The sequence below is a fragment of the Bos javanicus genome, chromosome 2, assembly GCF_032452875.1.
Source record: "Bos javanicus breed banteng chromosome 2, ARS-OSU_banteng_1.0, whole genome shotgun sequence".
NCBI lineage: Eukaryota > Metazoa > Chordata > Mammalia > Artiodactyla > Bovidae > Bos > Bos javanicus.
The window spans coordinates 19,500,248-19,517,630 of record NC_083869.1 but is presented as its reverse complement, the minus strand read 5'-3'; the positions used below and the strand labels follow the sequence as shown (position 1 = coordinate 19,517,630).

The window sequence follows — 17,383 nt, the reverse complement described above, 5'->3', positions numbered from 1 at the left end:
AAGTCTGCCACTGTTTCCACTGTTTCCCCATCTATTTGCCGTGAAGTGATGGGACCAGATGCCATGATCTTCGTTTTCTGAATGTTGAGCTTTAAGCCAACTTTTTCACTCTCCACTTTCACTTTCATCAAGAGGCTTTTTAGTTCCTCTTCACTTTCTGCCATAAGGGTGGTGTCATCTACATATCTGAGGTTATTGATATTTCTCCCAGCAATCTTGATTCCAGCTTGTGCTTCTTCCAGTCCAGCGTTTCTCATGATGTACTCTGCATAGAAGTTAAATAAGCAGGGTGGCAATATACAGCCTTGACGTACTCTTTTTCCTATTTGGAACCAGTCTGTTGTTCCATGTCCAGTTCTAACTGTTGCTTCCTGACCTGCATATAGATTTCTCAAGAGGCAGATCAGGTGGTCTGGTATTCCCATCTCTTTCAGAATTTTCCAGTTTCTTGTGATCCACACAGTCAAAGGCTTTGGCATAGTCAATAAATCAGAAATAGATGTTTTTTAGCTCTCTCTAAATGTTTGATAGAATTCTCCTGTGAATTCATCTGGTCCTGGGCTTTTGTTTTTTGGGAGATTTTTGATCACAGCTTCAATTTCAGTGCTTGTAATTGGATTGTTCATAATTTCTGTTTCTTCCTGGTTCAGTCTTGAACTTTTCTAAGTTCAAGTTCTAACTTTTCTAAGATTGAACTTTTCTAGACTCTGTCCATTTCTTCCAGGTTATCCATTTTATTGCCATATTGTTGTTCATAATAGTCTCTTATAACCCTTTGTATTTCTCCATTGTCCATTGTAACCTCCCCTTTTTCATTTCTAATTTTGTTGATTTGATTCTTCTCTCTTTTTTTCTTGATGAGTCTGGCTAAAGGCTTGTCAATTTTATCTCCTCAAAGAACCAGCTTTTAGTTTTATTAATTTTTACTATTATTTCTTTCATTTCTTTTTAATTTATTTCTGCTCAGATCTTTAAAATTTCTTTCCTTCTACTAATTTTGGGGTTTTTTTGTTCTTCTTTTTCCAGTTGTTTTACGTGTAAAGTTGGGTTGTCTGTTCGATGTTTTTCTTGTTTCTTGAGGTAGGATTGTATTGCTATAAACCTCCTTAGAACTGCTTTTGCTGCATCCCATAGGTTTTGAGTTGTCATGTTTTCATTGTCATTTGTTTCTAGAAAATTTTTTATTTCCCTTTTGATCTCTTCAGTGACCTGTTGGTTATTTAGAAATGTGTTGTCTAATCTTCATGTGTTTGTGTTTCTTACAGTTTTTTTCTTGTAATTGATACCTAGTTGCATAGTGTTGTGGTCAGAGAAGATGCTGGATATGATTTCAATTTTCTTAAATTTACTAAAGTTTGATTTGTGACCCAAGATGTGATCTGTCCTGGAGTATGTTCCATGGGGCTCACATTTCTTTATCTGAGAAATAGGCACTTGAACTCGATAGTTTCTAAGGACCTTTGTAGTTTTCGAATTCTATGACTATGTAAAGTTTTGCTTTAATTTTTAAAATGTTAATACTGTAATGGCCTTCAGTGTTCTCAATACATTCTTCTACATAAGAAGTTATTTTAAAGTTTAAGGTACTCATAGTTGTGTGTAAGTGTCTTAGGAAATATTAATCATTTGAAAGGACATATGTGTAAAAGTTTAAAATCAGAAGCCTAGGAAATTTGCCTACTTTTTATTTAACATGTGGAATACTTTGAAAATAATAGAAGATTGGTTTTGAGCTAACATAGATTTTAATTATATAGTATTTTAGCAACATAGGCTTGTATTTTTTTTTGGCACAAATGCATTACTAATGCCTTTATTTCAACTTGTGGGAAGCCTCCAAAAATTGGTATGAATATGGTACGCCTATATCATAGGTAGAATTTCTGATTGAAATGAAAAAAAGAGAAAAAGGTACCTTAGCCTATAGTTGAAAGCTTAGAAGTTCTTTAGGATATTACCCAACTGAGAATTTCATTTCCAGACTCTTGAGTATGTCTTCATTTCTCAGTATACAGCAAGAGATATTTCCTGCTTACCTCGATTAATTTTTCTTGTGAAGTGTTAAGAGTGAACACATGTAATCACATTTAGCTTTTTACTTTGAGGCCATCTGGGGATAAGTTTTTTAAATTCTAAGTATAATTTTTAAGGAAAATGATGTTCATTGTTAAGCTGTGTAAACATGCCAAATCCATGATCTGTAGTGAAATAATTTCCCATGGCTAATGATTGTAATATCAAGGCAAAATGACTATATTGCTCTTTTTGCATTTATTTTGTGTAATACCAAACTACTATTTTATAGCGTGATTTCCTGGCAAATGTTTAAATTCACTAATAAAATCATTTCATATATAAAAATTTATGCACACATTATAAAATATTAAGTAAAGATGTAGCTAAAATCTCCATATTCTCTTATGGAAATATAAAAATACTAGCTAAGTTATATTCATAAAAATGAAGAGAAGTGAAGAGAATGCAATCATTAAAAAAGGCAAAGTGAATGATTACCTAATCTGTTTTTACATTGTATAAACTTAAGAAAACGAGTGTGTATTAGTCATATGACAGTAGATCTTTCTGTAGAGATTTTTTTCCAAGAGCTGTCTTGCAAAACCTGTCTCTACTGTGGGGTAGAATTGTGAAATAAGAAGAAAATATTGAGTGGTAGTTTATAACAGGCACATCTGCAAATCTAATATCTGGATTTGATACTGTTTAAGATGTTTTTGAAAACAAAGCATATGTTTTTGAACAGTTTGTTTTTGTATAGTGACTATAGTTTTTATTGATAGCAGTTATAATTTTAAAGATCGTATTCCTAGCTTCTTTTCTTAATTTTATGTACAGATAGGAATTTCATACACTATTAATGACTGTATTTGGTTCAGTTGTATTGTGTTAGCATTCTACTTGTTTGAAAAGCCTTTGAATCAGGAAAAGAATTATGATTATAATAAAAGATTTGCTTGTCAGCTGTCATTTTCTTCCTTGAGAATTATGGAGAATTAGGATACTCTTTAATAGTACATCATTGTTTATTTTGAAATTTAAAAAAAATTGAAGTAAACATGACATGTAACATTATACTGGTTTTAAGTATACAGCATAGTGTTTCAGTATTTGTATATATTGTGAATTTATCACCATAATAAATCTAGTTAACATTCATCACCACACATAGATTTTTTTCCTGTGATGTATTTTGAAATTTTAATGAAGCAAGTAACTTTATTCATAGACAAGAGTTTTCTTCAGCTATTTTCATCATAAACTGCATCGCTGAATTTGCAATAAGAAGATTCACCATTAGTTTATTTCAGTGACCCAAGTGTACTACAGTACCATGCTAAAATATGTATTAATGCTGATATAGTACTTCAGTGTGGTTGCTTATTGTGTTCTACATGGGTCCAGGCCTGTCTACTTCTTTTGTAATGTGTAAAATTGGATGGGTGAGTCATTGATTTTGATGAAAATGACTTTGTAAATTGGTATTTTTTATTCTAACAGAAGATTGATAATTGTGATTTTTCTAATTTATGCAGAAATTTGTTTCCTGTTCAAGTGAAATTTGAATGGGAAATTACATATAGACCATTATATAATGCAAACTCAATAACATGTACAGAATGAAGCATATGTGTACTCTTAAAAATTTTTTTCCATTCTTCTTTCTTCCTTTTTCCTTTTTATGCATTAAATTTAGTGGCTGTAGCTCTTTAGGAAGCAGGTGCTGACCATCAGTGATTCTATATTTAGAAATATTCATGCACAGACATTTTTAATATATTTGTTTTATTTAAGGCAACATAATATTAGTAGAATAAGGTCTTCTATTAAATGATTGTGGAAGTTAATAGTCAGTGATGCACTGTTCAGTTTTGAGATGTTTAGCATAGATCTCATATATTTTTCTGCTTATTAGGCAAGAAGTTATGAAATGGAATGGATGGGGATATAATGATTCCAAGTTCATCTTCAATAAGAAAGGACAAATTGAGTTGACTGGGAAAAGGTAACTGGTTTATTCTGTTTTGTTCCTTTTATTTAAATATCTATGAAAAATTTTAAACATAAATAACAAATGTAACATTAAATAATAGACATACATAAAAGTAGAGCAGATAATATAATGGCTTCTCCCTAGGTTTAAAAGTGACTAATACTTTGTAATAAATGCTTTTCTTTTTCTTTTGTGTATCAAATTCTGACATTGTCATGTCCCTTCTAAACATCTATATATATATATATCCCTTAAAAGGACCTGGTAAAACCAATTATATAATACTGTTATCATACTCCTCAGTATAACAGAAATTTTATAATACCTGGTTATCCATTTCACATTCCGTTTCTCTAATTGTCAAAGATGTCATTTTATAGGTATTTTGAATCAGGATCTAAAGATTGAGTGTTTATATTTTCAGTAGAATAATGTCTAATACAGTAGAAACTTGTCATGTAGAGATGGCTTTACAAAATCTTTGGGGGGAGGGGAGTGAATCTTTTCAACTTAGAAAAACCAACTTCCTCTCTTCTCAGATATTACCTTCATTTTTCTATCTTTGGGTGTTGAAGGCATAGCATCTTCGCTCTATGTGAGGAGCAGATAGGCACTTTGTGCCCAGCACCATTGAAAGCATAAACCTCCTGTTTTCTGTGGAGTAGTGTGGCTTTCTAGTGGTTTATGTTAGCAGTGTATATATGTTAAGTGAATGATTAATCACAGAAAGTGTCACAACTGTTTATACCTTACTGTATGAACCCTTATACCCATTGTTTAGGATCTGGCTTTTATTTTGGGTGTTCTGACACTTGACTTGCCAGTTTTTCCAGAAAGGATCAGGTTACATGTGGCCGACATATGTGCAACACTCATAAGATATTAGAAAAAAATTAGAGCCCCGGTGCATTCATTTATGATTAGATTATTTCTTTTTCAGAGTGTAGAACACTTATTATTGCCTTTTCTGATCTTAAGATATATAGAAAGCAAAATTTGTAATTTATATATTGTTTGGAGAGCATAAATTCAAAGCAGAGGGAATTCAGTCATCATGAGAGAAAGTTTTGTTCAGGTTGTAGTAGAATTAGAGAATTCTTCTGTTGACTTTGGACTTTGGAAGAGTGCTGCTGCCCTTCCAAGCAGAATGATTCCATAAAGGCTTCATTTCTTTTGCACTGTTGCCTCCTGAGTCCAAGTCCAGTGAGGGAGAAGGAAGAAAACAAGAGTACATCTGACTGGCAGAGCCTGCACAGGTAACCTTTGCTTCTCACTGAGCTACCCACTATGCAAAGGGTAATTCTGTGAACATGAAGATGGAATTTAAATGCTGGAGGGTTAAATATGTGCTGCATAAATTATTTAATAACTAAAACCAAATAACTGAATAATACTCAATTCCCACCATTACTTTATCACAGACAGGATAATAAACAGGATTGAATTGAATCATAGCTTTCTCTAGTCTAGTCTCCTAGGGATAATGGTTAATATTTTTTTAATTAGAAAACATTTACAAATGTTCTTTAAGATAACAATAGCTATTATTTATTGAGTTCCTATTGAGTTATCTTAAAATAACCCTAAGTGGGTAGTGATGTATTCTTAGAAATAATTAGGAGATTGTGGATGAGGGAGGTTAAACACCTTACTTGAGGTCACCTGTGCAGTGGGAAATTGTGATTAAAACTGAAGTGCTTTTAAGGTTCATTCTTGTGCTATTTCTGTTATACTGTGCTAATAAAATATCATACTATCCATTGTATTGATCTTATTCTCTTTCCAGTCTCTGGAATCACTTTATAGGAGCCTTCTACACTCTATACACTGCTACAGTAGAGTTAGTCATATTGTAAAAAGATACTCTATGACTAAAGTTCCTGTTGTTCCAGAGTGGGGGTAAAGGACAGAATCATAAGAAGGTTGTGATTTACCTAAAAGAGAAAGTGAAATTTCTGACTGGAAAGGTTGAGTATTCACAGTATCAGTTCACCAATTTGTATTAATAATATTAGATTGTAAGGCCAGTTTTAAAAATTCTTTGTGAAGACTTTTATTCTGGCATTGTAGTGGACTGACCCTTTGCCTTCTATAAGTAAGTGAAGTCGCTCAGTCGTATCCAACTCTTTGTGACCACATGGACTGTAGTCTACCAGACTCTCCATCCATGGAATTTTCCAGGCAAGAGTACTGGAGTGGGTTGCCATTTCTTTCTCCAGGGTTGCCTTCTATAACCACATAGAAAACATGGATAAAATACCACAAGAAAGAAAGATAACAGAGCTGGAAAAAAGAAAGGGAAATCCATAGGTGCCAGAAACTGACTCCCAATGAAAATTTATGGGGGTTCCTCTATTTCTGATCCAAGAACATTAAAAGGGTAGAAAAAGTAAATGTGGTTGGTTGTCTGTATATATTTTGGGGAGGTTAACTTTGGCATTTCAAACCCAGCCATTAATTTAGAAGCAATTATAAGCTTTCATAGATGTCAGGGGAAAATAAGAAGATTTTCCCTGAACACAGTCTATTTTCTGAACAGATTTGTAATTTGACAGTTTATAATCCTGTAGATTTATAATCTTGCCGTTCTTATTATTTCTAGATACAGATGAATTGAGTCCTCCTGAGTTTAAGCAGCAGAAAGCAATACTTCAGAGCTAATGCTATAGATTTCTATAAACTAAAAATTTTGAAAGATGTCATTATTCTTTGACTTTAAAAGTGGTTATACATTAATTGGAGCTTTCAAAGCATAAGTTAGGGATTAAATAGAGAGAATTTGTTTGGGTTTCCTGCACTTTGTATTTTTAGTAGCATAATTTTTAAAGTTTTATTTCATTATAAAAAGTTTTAAAATTGGTTAGCAGTTGTGGAACTCTAGGTCTCAGGATAGATGGTTGCATCTACTAATATTCTGCTGCTTCTGTGCACTGCCCCAGAGTGAGAGTTACTTTGTCTTTAGTCACATTAAATCTTTTTTTTTCTAAAGTGTGAACATTTATATTTAATTTACATTTTGACAATTTGCACATAAATAACAATTTAAACCAGTATGTAAACATAAGATAGTTTGTTCCAGCAGAGTAAAAAGCCAATAACTTTGGTCAGTTTTAACTTTGAGTAGAAGGAAAAGAAAAAAAGCCACTGTTGATTGTGGGCTCAATGTTCACATGTGAGAGGCCTCAGAGGGAAAGTCAAATGGTAGAATTATGAAGTCTCAAACCACTGTAGTCACGTTAAATCTTGATGTGCACTTCCTTCTTGGATATTTGTGTCCACAGAGTTTTCTTTCCATTATAGAATGATTTCATTGGTCTTGAAAGTTTGCTCTGGTTCTGTATCTTCTATAATATAGTCTACTTTGATCTTAAGAAAAGGTGGTAAATTGATCTCACCTTATATTTTACAACAAAAATCATTTCTTAAACTTTTCAAACCAATTATCAGTCATGGTAAAGATCTATTCTGAATGCAGAGTTTCAAAGAATAGCACAGAGAGATAAGAAAGTCTTTGCATGTGATCAATGCAAAGAAATAGAGGAAAATAATAGAATGGGGAAGACTAGAGATCTCTTCAAGAGAATTAGAGATACCATGGGAATATTTCATGCAAAGATGGCACAATAAAGGACAGACCTAACAGAAGCAGAAGATATTAAGAAGAGGTAGCAAGAATACCCAGAAGAACTATACCAAAAAGATAATGACCCAGATAACCATGTTGGTGTGATCACTCACCTAGAGCCAGATATCCTGGAGTGCGAAATCAAGTAGACCTTAAGAAACACAACTACGAACAAAACTAGTGGAGGTAATGGAGTTTCAGCTGAACTGTTTCAAATCCTGAAAGATGATCCCATTGAAGTGCTGCACTCAATGTGCCAGGAAATTTGGAAAACTCAGCAGTGGCCACAGAACTGGAAAAGGTCAGTTTTCATTCCAATCCCAAAGAAAGGCAATGCCAAAAAATGCTCAAACTACTGCACAATTTCACTCATCTTACATGCTAGCAGAGTAATGCTCAAAATTCTCCAAGCTAGGCTTCAGTAATATGTGAACTGAGAACTTCCAGATGTTCAAGATGTATTTAGAAAAGGCAGAGGAACCAGAGATCAAGTTGCAAACATCTGTTGGATCATAGAAAAAGCAAGAGAGTTAGAAATACATCTACTTCTGCTTCATTGATTACACTAAAGCCTTTGACTATGTGGATCATAACAAACTGTGGAAAATTCTTAAAGAATGGGAATACCAGATCACCTTGCCCACTTCCTGAGAAACCTGTATGAAGGTCAAGAAGCAACAGTTAGAATCAGACATGAAACAATGGACTGGTTCCAAATTGAGAAAGGAGTCTGTCAAGGCTGTATATTGTCACCTTGTGTATTTAACGTACATGCAGAGTATGTCATGTGAAATGCCAGTCTGGATGAAGCACAAGTGGAATCAAGATTGCCAGGAGAAATATTAATAACTTCAGACATGCAGATGACACCACCCTTATGGCAGAAAGTGAAGAGGTACTAAATAAAGAGCCTCTTGATGAAGGTGAAAGAGGAGAGTGAAAAAGCTGACTTAAAACTAAACATCCAAAAAATGAAGATCATGACATCCAGTCCCATCACTTCACAGCAGATAGATGGGGAAACAATAGAAACAGTGACAGGCTTTATTCTCTTGGTCTCTAAAATCACTGCAGATGGTGACTGCAGCCATGAAATTAAAAGATGCCTGCTCCTTGGAAGAAAAGCTATGACCAACCTAGATAGCATATTAAAAAGCAGAGACATTACTTTGCTGAAAAAGATCAGTCTAGTTAAAGCTATGGATTTTCCAGTAGTCATGTATGGATGTGAGAGTTGGACTATAAAGAAAGCTAAGCACAGAAGAATTGATGCTTTTGAACTGTGGTGTTGGGGAAGACTCTTGAGAGTCCCTTGGACTGTAAGGAGATTCAACCAGTCTACCCTGAAGTGAATTAATCATGAATATTCACAGGAAGGACTGATGCTGAAGCTGAGACTCCAGTACTTTAGCCACCTGATGTGAAGAACTGACTCATTTAAAGACCCTGATGCTGGGAAAGATTAAAGGCAGGAGGAGGAGAAAACAGAGAATGAGAAGGTTGAATGGCATCACCAACTGGATGGACATGAGTTTTAGCAAGATCTAGGAGTTGGTGATGGACAGGGAAGCCTGGCGTGCTACAGTCCATGGGGTCACAAAAAGTCAGACATGACTGAGCGACTGAACTGAACTGAACTGAGCCTCTTAAATTATGTAATGTCTCTGTGCGTTAATGTCTTTCTTTTTTTACAAAATGGAGTAATATCAACTTTATAACATTATCATAAGTTAATATACATAACAAACTTAGAACAATACCTGGCACATGATAAGACTTGTTTACTAAAATGAAAATTTGGCCATTTAAAAATAAACATTTTGAAATTTGTTTTGGTTTGTTCTGAGGGTTATTTTATTACTGCTTTATAGCACATTGGACTATTATTATTTGCATATCAACCTTCTTTACTACCCTAATCCTAACCCCAACCACTAAACCCTAAACCTAACCCTAACCCTGAGATTGGATGGTGGATATTTATCTCTTTATTTCTAGCACTTAATATTTTGCCATCTCTGATAAATATTTCTAAAAGTGAAAAGGTCCCCCTCTAAGCACTTGAGTTTTCTGCATCATTCTTATATATATATACAGTTTAGGACTTCTTGTGTATATGAAATAATGTTTATGATTCATATAAACTTATTTAAATAGAATTTGGGTTAGAGGATAAGAGGAAACAAAATTTGAGTAGCAGATCTACTTCTTTCCATATTGTTCCTGCTCTGTAGAGTTCTTTTGTGTGTTTTAAATGTTTTGTAGCACTTTATATAAAATACAAGCACCTTCCAAATCTGGTTTATTTACTATTCCCTGTTCTTTTTATGGTTGTCACATCATGATATGATTTATAGTACTATCACTGAAATCAAGAAGAATAGTCAGTTATATTTGCTCACGTATTTACTCTTTCAGTCCTTACTTATTCCATTGTGAACAGTTCATTTAGTGTTACACTGCCCTTCGGCCTATACAGGTTCCTCTGGCATTTCTTGTAGTGTAGGTGTGCTGGCTCTTAGTTCTCTTCGTTTTCATCTGAAGAGCTCTTTGTTTTACTTTTGTTCTTGAAAGATACCTTTTACCAGATATAAAATTCTAAGTTGGCATTCTTTTCCTTTCAGCACTTGAAAAATGTTGTTCAATAGTTTTCTGGGCTTTCTTTTTTTTTCTGGACTTTCTGATGAGAAGTCAGTCATAACTTTGTTATTACATTATGTGTAGTATGTCATTTTTCTCTCAGTTCAGTTCAGTCGCTCAGTCAGTCCGACTCTTTGCGACCCCATGAATTGCAGCACGCCAGGCCTCCCTGTCCATCACCAACTCCCGGAGTTCACTCAAACTCATGTCCATCGACTTGGTAATGCCATCCAGCCATCTCATCCTCTGTCGTCCCCTTTTCCTCCTGCCCCCAATCCCTCCCAGCATCAGAGTCTTTTTCCAATGAGTGAGCTCTTCACATGAGGTGGCCAAAGTACTGGAGTTTCAGCTTTAGCATCATTCCTTCCAAAGAACACCCAGGTCTGATCTCCTTCAGAATGGACTGGTTGGATCTCCTTGCAGTCCAAAGGACTCTCAGGAGTCTTCTCCAACACCACAGTTCGAAAGCATCAATTCTTCAGCACTCAGCTTTCTTCACAGTCCAACTCTCACATCCATACATGACTACTGGAAAAACCATAGCCTTGACTAGATGGACCTTTGTTGGCAAAGTAATGTCTCTACTTTTTAATGTCTTTTTCTTTTTCTCTTTGTTTTTTAACTTGCAATTTGACTGCAATGTGCCTCTGCATTTATCTTCTAGAGTTCTCTGACTTTCTTTAATTTCTAAACTCACGTCTTTCATCAGATTTGGATACTTTCTGTTATTATTTCTTCAAATACTTTTTTAAAAATTCCTTTTCCTCGTGTTCTTGGGTCTCCATTTATATGCATGTTACTATTTTTCTATTGTTCCACAGGTCCCTACAGCTCCATTAATTTTTTCTATTTTCTTTGTTGTTTAGATTATATATATTTTATTGCTCTAACTGTAAGTTCACTGACATCTCCAGTCTGTTCTTGAGTTCCTCCAATGAATTTTTATTTCAATTTTAATTGTAGAATTTTTGTTTTTTAAAAATAATTTCTATTTCTCTGCTGAGATTTATTTTCTCTTATTCACTGGTAACATATTTTCCCTTTTGTCCTTTAGTGTGGTTATAGCTGTTTTCAAGGGAAGAGGCAATGGCACCCCACTCCAGTACTCTTGCCTGGAAAATCCCATGGACGGAGGAGCCTGGTAGGCTGCAGTCCATGGGGTTGCTAAGAGTCGTCACAACTGAGCAGCTTCACTTTCACTTTTCACTTTCATGCACTGGAGAAGGAAATGGCAACCCACTCCAGTGTTCTTGCCTGGAAAATCCCAGGGACAGGGGAGCCTGGTAGGATGTTGTCTGTGGGATTGCACAGAGTTGGACACAACTGAAGCGACTTAGCAGCAGCAGCAGCAGCTGTTTTCAAATGCTTGTGTGCTATTTCCAATATTTTGGATCATCTTGGGGTTTCTTATTGATTGCCTTTTCTCTTAATTATGGATAACACTTTGTTGGTTGTTTATGTCTAATAATTTTGAAATGTATCTTGGACGTTGTTACTGATATGTTGAGGAAAGTCTGTATTCTGTTACATTTGTCTGTAAAGGTTTTTTTGTTGTTTTTAAACCAAGAAGTTAACTTGACTTACCTCAGGTTTACTTCTGTGATGGTGAGCAGCTGAATTATATATTCAGTTATTTTAAGCTTCACTGGGCTGCTTAGAGTCTGCTCCATACACTTGTTATTCAAGGTCAGCCAGACATTTGGACAGAGTTTATTTACAAGTCCCTCTCTAACTACTCCTGGATTTGCGTGATTTTTCTGTGCTCTTCCCAGATGCTGTGTTCACTGCAAACACCATCCAGTGGTTTAAGCCAGGAATACTATAGAGTTTTTGCATTCTTGCATTCTTTATTCTTTCTGTGGTACTCTGTGTGCTGGAGCTTTCCCTTTTAGCTAAAACCTGTTGAAACTGTAAACTTCTGTGGTGCTCTTTTCTTCTTACCCGCTATTTTTGCCTATCATTGGACTATCTATACTGTCCTCAAATAATTAGGTTTTTTTTTGTTTTTGTCCAGAGCTTATCATTATATGTGGGAGGGTTGGTTTGATAGCAACTACTTGACCTTTGCTAGAAACAGAATCTAAGATTTGAATTTACATGAATATACTTTGCTCTAATGTTTTACTTCTTTTTACCTTAGGTACCCTCTTAGTGGCATGTCATTGCCAACTTTTAGAGAGTGGATCCAAAATACCCTTGGAGTAAATGTGGAGCATAAAACTACCTCTAAAGTAAGTGAATAAAAACAATTAATAATATTCTTAATTGAGTGTGTATATATATGTGGTTAATCCCAAATTAATTAAACTTATCTTTGTAATATGTTACAGTTGCTTTAATATATTTGTTCTTTTTGTTAGTTTGATTGGCCTTGTTAGACTTTCTAGGGGTATTTTTTATTTGTTTGTTTTTTAGCATCACAGATGTAGAGCCTAATCTCAGCATTTATCCTGAGATTTATCTCAAACTTTTAAACTCTGTGAGCCTCAGTTATCTTAATAGGAGAAATGAGAGTCATAAGTGTCAGTTATATGTGTCACGAGTAGTAGTGAAGTTCAAATGAATGAATTCTGTGCGAGGACTTTATTACCAAAATATAAGTTGCTGTTGTTTTTACATTTTGTAATGAACTGACAGTAATCTAGGATTTATATAGAATAATTTAAAATAAAAATGTAATATTATTATCAAAACATTTAAAATATTTAAAGATTAAAAATAGAATTTTGATTAAGATATGAGTGATAGAGAATTTTAGTTTGCTCTTGTATCACTTTTCTGAAAGGGGGGTTAAAAACCTTTAAACTGTATTAAGCTAATGAAATAGCATTTCTTTATATAATGATAATGTTTATTATTTATTACTTACTATGGTATAGTATTCTGTATATCCCTTTGTGTATAACTTCCATAAGTGCAGAGGCTATAATTTATACTATATTATCTACTATATTCAGAGACTTCCCTGGTGGCTCAGATGGTAAAGCATCTGCCTACAGTGCGGGAGACCTGGGTTCAATCCCTGGGTCGGGAAAATCTCCTGGAGAAGGAAATGGCAACCCACTCCAGTATTCTCACCTGGAAAATCCCATGGATGGAGGAACCTCGTAGGCTACAGTCCATGGGGTCACAAAGAGTCGGACACGACTGAGCGACTTCACTTCGCATCCACTATATTCAACATATTATTAAGCACTGTAGATATTCAGTGAGTGCTTATTTTGTTTATTTATAAGTCCACAGTTACATTTTATTCTTGTACTTAATTAGACTAAACATCTAATTCCTACCTCTCCCAAACCAAATTCTTTTAACCTTGCTTTTAAAAAAATCTCTTCTATTTCCTTAATTTTTTCTGTTTGTTTGTTTGTTTTGTTTTGTTTTTTGAGGCAAGGAATGCGACTTTGTTAAGAGAGCTGGCTGGCTGAGAAGATGGCATACTAATGTCTCAAAATAACCATCTTCTCTTTCTGTGTTTTGACTATTTGTTTTACTTGTTTTTTTAAACTGATACAATCTATGTATCACATTCGTAAATTTTACCAGTTTTACATGCACTTCTATTTTTCTGTTTTAAGCCATTTCAATTTTCAGGAACTTAAAATTAGTAATCCGTATGTTTTATCAGGGTTCTTTTGGTCATTTCTTTCCACTATAGGTTAATTCCATGAGGTCAGTTTTTTGGGTTTAACTCACTGCTGTATCACTAGGGCCCTATAGCACATGTGCAAGAAATATTTATTATATAATTGAATATTAAATATAGAACACTAATAAGATATTTAAGGGCTATGTAAATATTTTTCTTTACATATTCTTATATTTTAGTTTTTCCAAATACTGTACCATAGCTTTATTAACATAACAGATTTGATTTGGATAGCCATTTGTAGAACTCTTCCTATATGCTGCTGCTGCTGCTAAGTCGCTTCAGTCATGTCCGACTCTGTGCAACCCCACAGATGGCAGCCCACCAGGCTCCCCCGTCCCTGGGATTCTCCAGGCAAGAACACTGGTGTGGGTTGCCATTTCCTTCTCCAATGCATGAAAGTGAAAAGTGAAAGTGAAGTCACCGAGTCGTGTCTGACTCTTAGCGACCCCATGGACTGCCACCTACCAGGCTCCTCCGTCCATGGAATTTTCCAGGCAAGAGTACTGGAGTGGGGTGCCATTGCCTTCTCCATCCTATATGCTAGGCATGATAATAGGTGCTTTTCACAAAAATTACACATTTAACTCTCCTTTCTTATGTCAGTTGTATAAATTTGATGGCGATAATCTCATTTAATAGTTGAAGAAACCAAGGCTCAAAAAAGTTGAGTGAGCCAATGTCACATAGTTTTAAAGTTGAATACTTGTTAGTTGAAATTAAGTATCAAGTTTATGTTGTTAGTTTTAAAGCAGGCCTGTAAAAATGGGTTTACTTCTTATTGAGAGGCTTTTTGCTGATCATTCTGAAATGATAAATTTTATCTAAGATGAAATGTAGATAATGCAGAAGTTATCTATATCCGAGTCTCCCTAGTTTAAAATTGAAGATTTGAGACTTTTCTATCTTCTTAATTGTAATCTTTATTTTTATTATATTTATTTGTTTTTGACCACACCATGTGGCATAGGGGATCTTACTTATTAGTTCTCTGATCAAGGATTGAACCTCTGCCCCCTGCAGTGAAAGCTTGGAGTCTTAACCACTGGACTGCCAGGGAATCCCCCTTAATTGTAGACTTTAGAAATAATGAAAAGATGGGACATTGAAGCAAAAGAGAAAACATAAGGTTCTTATAACTTATGTTACAGAATGTGGTTTTTCAGACCATTTTTAATTGGTTATTCTCACAGAGTTGGTTTCCATATGTATTATTCATTATTTTTCTATGCTTCTGTCCTAGTTCATATGTTAAAAAACATTCATGTTTTATAGTCACTTCTCTGTAACATTTCAAATTTTTATTTTCTAGAAATAAGTAAAAAAAAGCAATTTTATTTTCTAGGCATCCTTAAATCCTAGTGATACACCTCCTTCTATTGTAAGTGAAGATTTTCTTCATGACCTTAAAGAAACTAATATTTCATATTCACAAGAAGCAGATGATCGAGTATTTAGAGCTCATGGTAAGCAACTTCATATAAATCCTATTTAGTTTTAAGTTTAAAATTTCCTTTAATTTTAAGATATTTTTACATTTTCTTTTTTAAACCACAAAACAGGTCATTGTCTTCATGAGATATTTTTGCTCAGGGAAGGAATGTTTCAGAGAATTCCTGATATAGTTTTATGGCCAAGTAAGTTCTTGCTTTTCTTTGTATTTTTAATTTAGTATTGTTAAAATTTAAGTAAATTTAGTATTGGAAATATGTACTTTTAAACATATGAGCTGTAAAAAATATAGATAGCTATATTTTTAGAGTCTCAGTTCAGTTCAGTTCAGTCGCTCAATTGTGTCCGACTGACTCTTTGTGAACCCATGAATCGCAGCATGCCAGGCCTCCCTGTCCATCACCAACTCCCAGAGTTCACCCAAATTCATGCGCATGGAGTCAGTGATGCCATCCAGCCATCTCATCCTCTGTCATCCCCTTCTCTTCCTGCCCCCAACCCCTCCCAGCATCAGGGTCTTTTCCAGTGAGTCAGCTCTTCACATGAGGTGGCCAAAGTATTGGAGTTTCAACCTCAGCATCAGTCCTTCGAATGAACACCCAGGACTGATCTCCTTTAGGATGGACTGGTTGGATCTCCTTGCAGTCCAAAGGACTTTCAAAGAGTCTTCTCCAACACCACAGTTCAAAAGCATCAGTTCTGCAGCGTTCAGCTTTCTTCACAGTCCAACTCTCACATCCATACATGACCACTGGAAAAACCATAGCCTTGACTAGACGGACCTTTGTTGGCAAAGTAATATCTCTGCTTTTTAATATGCAGTCTAGGTTGGTCATAACTTTCCTTCCAAGGAGTAAGCATCTTTTAATTTCATGGCTGCAATCACCATCTGCAGTGATTTTGGAGCCCCCCAAAATAAAGTCTGCCAGTGTTTGCACTGTTTCCCCATCTATTTCCCATGAAGTGATGGGACCAGATGCCATGATCTTAGTTTTCTGAATGTTGAGCTTTAAGCCAACTTTTTCACTCTCCTCTTTCACTTTCATCAAGAGGCTCTTTAGTTCTTCTTCACTTTCTGCCATTAGGGTGGTGTCATCTGCATATCTGAGGTTATTGATATTTCTCCCAGCAATCTTGATTCCAGCTTGTGCTTCTTCCAGCCCAGCGTTTCTCATGATGTACTCTGCATATAAGTTAAATAAGCAGGGTGACAATATACAGCCTTGACATACTCCTTTTCGTATTTGGACCCCTTCTGTTGTTCCATGTCCAGTTCTAACTGTTGCTTCCTGACCTGCATACAGATTTCTCAAGAGGCAGGTCAGGTGGTCTGGTATGCCCATGTCTTTCAGAATTTTCCACAGTTTCTTGTGATCCACACAGTCAAAGGCTTTGGCATAGTCAATAAACCAGAAATAGATGCTTTTCTGAAACTCTCTTGCTTTTTTGATGATCCAGTGGATGTTGGCAATTTGATCTTTGGTTCCTCTACCTTTTCTAAAACCAGCTTGAACATCTGGAAGTTCACGGTTCACGTATTGCTGAGGCCTGGCTTTGAGAATTTTGAGCATTACTTTATTTGCGTGTGAGATGAGTGCAATTGTGCGGTAGTTTGAACATTCTTTGGCATTGCCTTTCTTTGGGATTGGAATGAAAACTGACCTTTTCCAGTCCTGTGGCCACTGCTGAGTTTTAGAGTTCACTGAAGGTCATATAATTCTTAATATGATCATCCTGAATGGTTTAATGATTAATTTTGTTTTTGATGATTAAATCTTCATTTAATATGTGCATATCCTTTTAAGAAGTCAGTATAAAAAATTTTTTTTGCTAATTTGAAAGCTTAATAAAATTATTATCAATCAATGATATATTCAGATACATAGAAACTTTTAGTTAAGATAATTGATTACTGCAAACTAATAGTACTTTGTTGATATCAACTTGTGGGCTATAAACTAATGGTGTTCAAATAATGAAGCAAGTTGTTTAATATAAATAATTAAAT

The 17,383-nt window shown here is 34.9% G+C and overlaps 1 protein-coding gene across 7 annotated transcripts in view; it reads left to right on the top strand.

Annotated features, from left to right (window-relative positions):
• Window positions 1-17,383, top strand: part of AGPS (alkylglycerone phosphate synthase) — a 134,168-nt gene that overhangs the window by 29,086 nt on the left and 87,699 nt on the right. For 6 of the 7 annotated variants that reach the window (XR_009739801.1, XR_009739797.1, XR_009739807.1 and 3 more), the window contains exons 2-5: window positions 3,932-4,021; window positions 12,415-12,505; window positions 15,269-15,389; window positions 15,486-15,560. Coding sequence is in view for 4 of the 7 variants with exons in the window: in XM_061434399.1 (XP_061290383.1) it covers window positions 3,932-4,021; window positions 12,415-12,505; window positions 15,269-15,389; window positions 15,486-15,560 (377 nt within the window). In the remaining 3 variants the exon portion in view is untranslated. The remainder of the gene's footprint in view (window positions 1-3,931; window positions 4,022-12,414; window positions 12,506-15,268; window positions 15,390-15,485; window positions 15,561-17,383) is intronic. The other variant, XM_061434398.1, reaches the window with a different exon arrangement.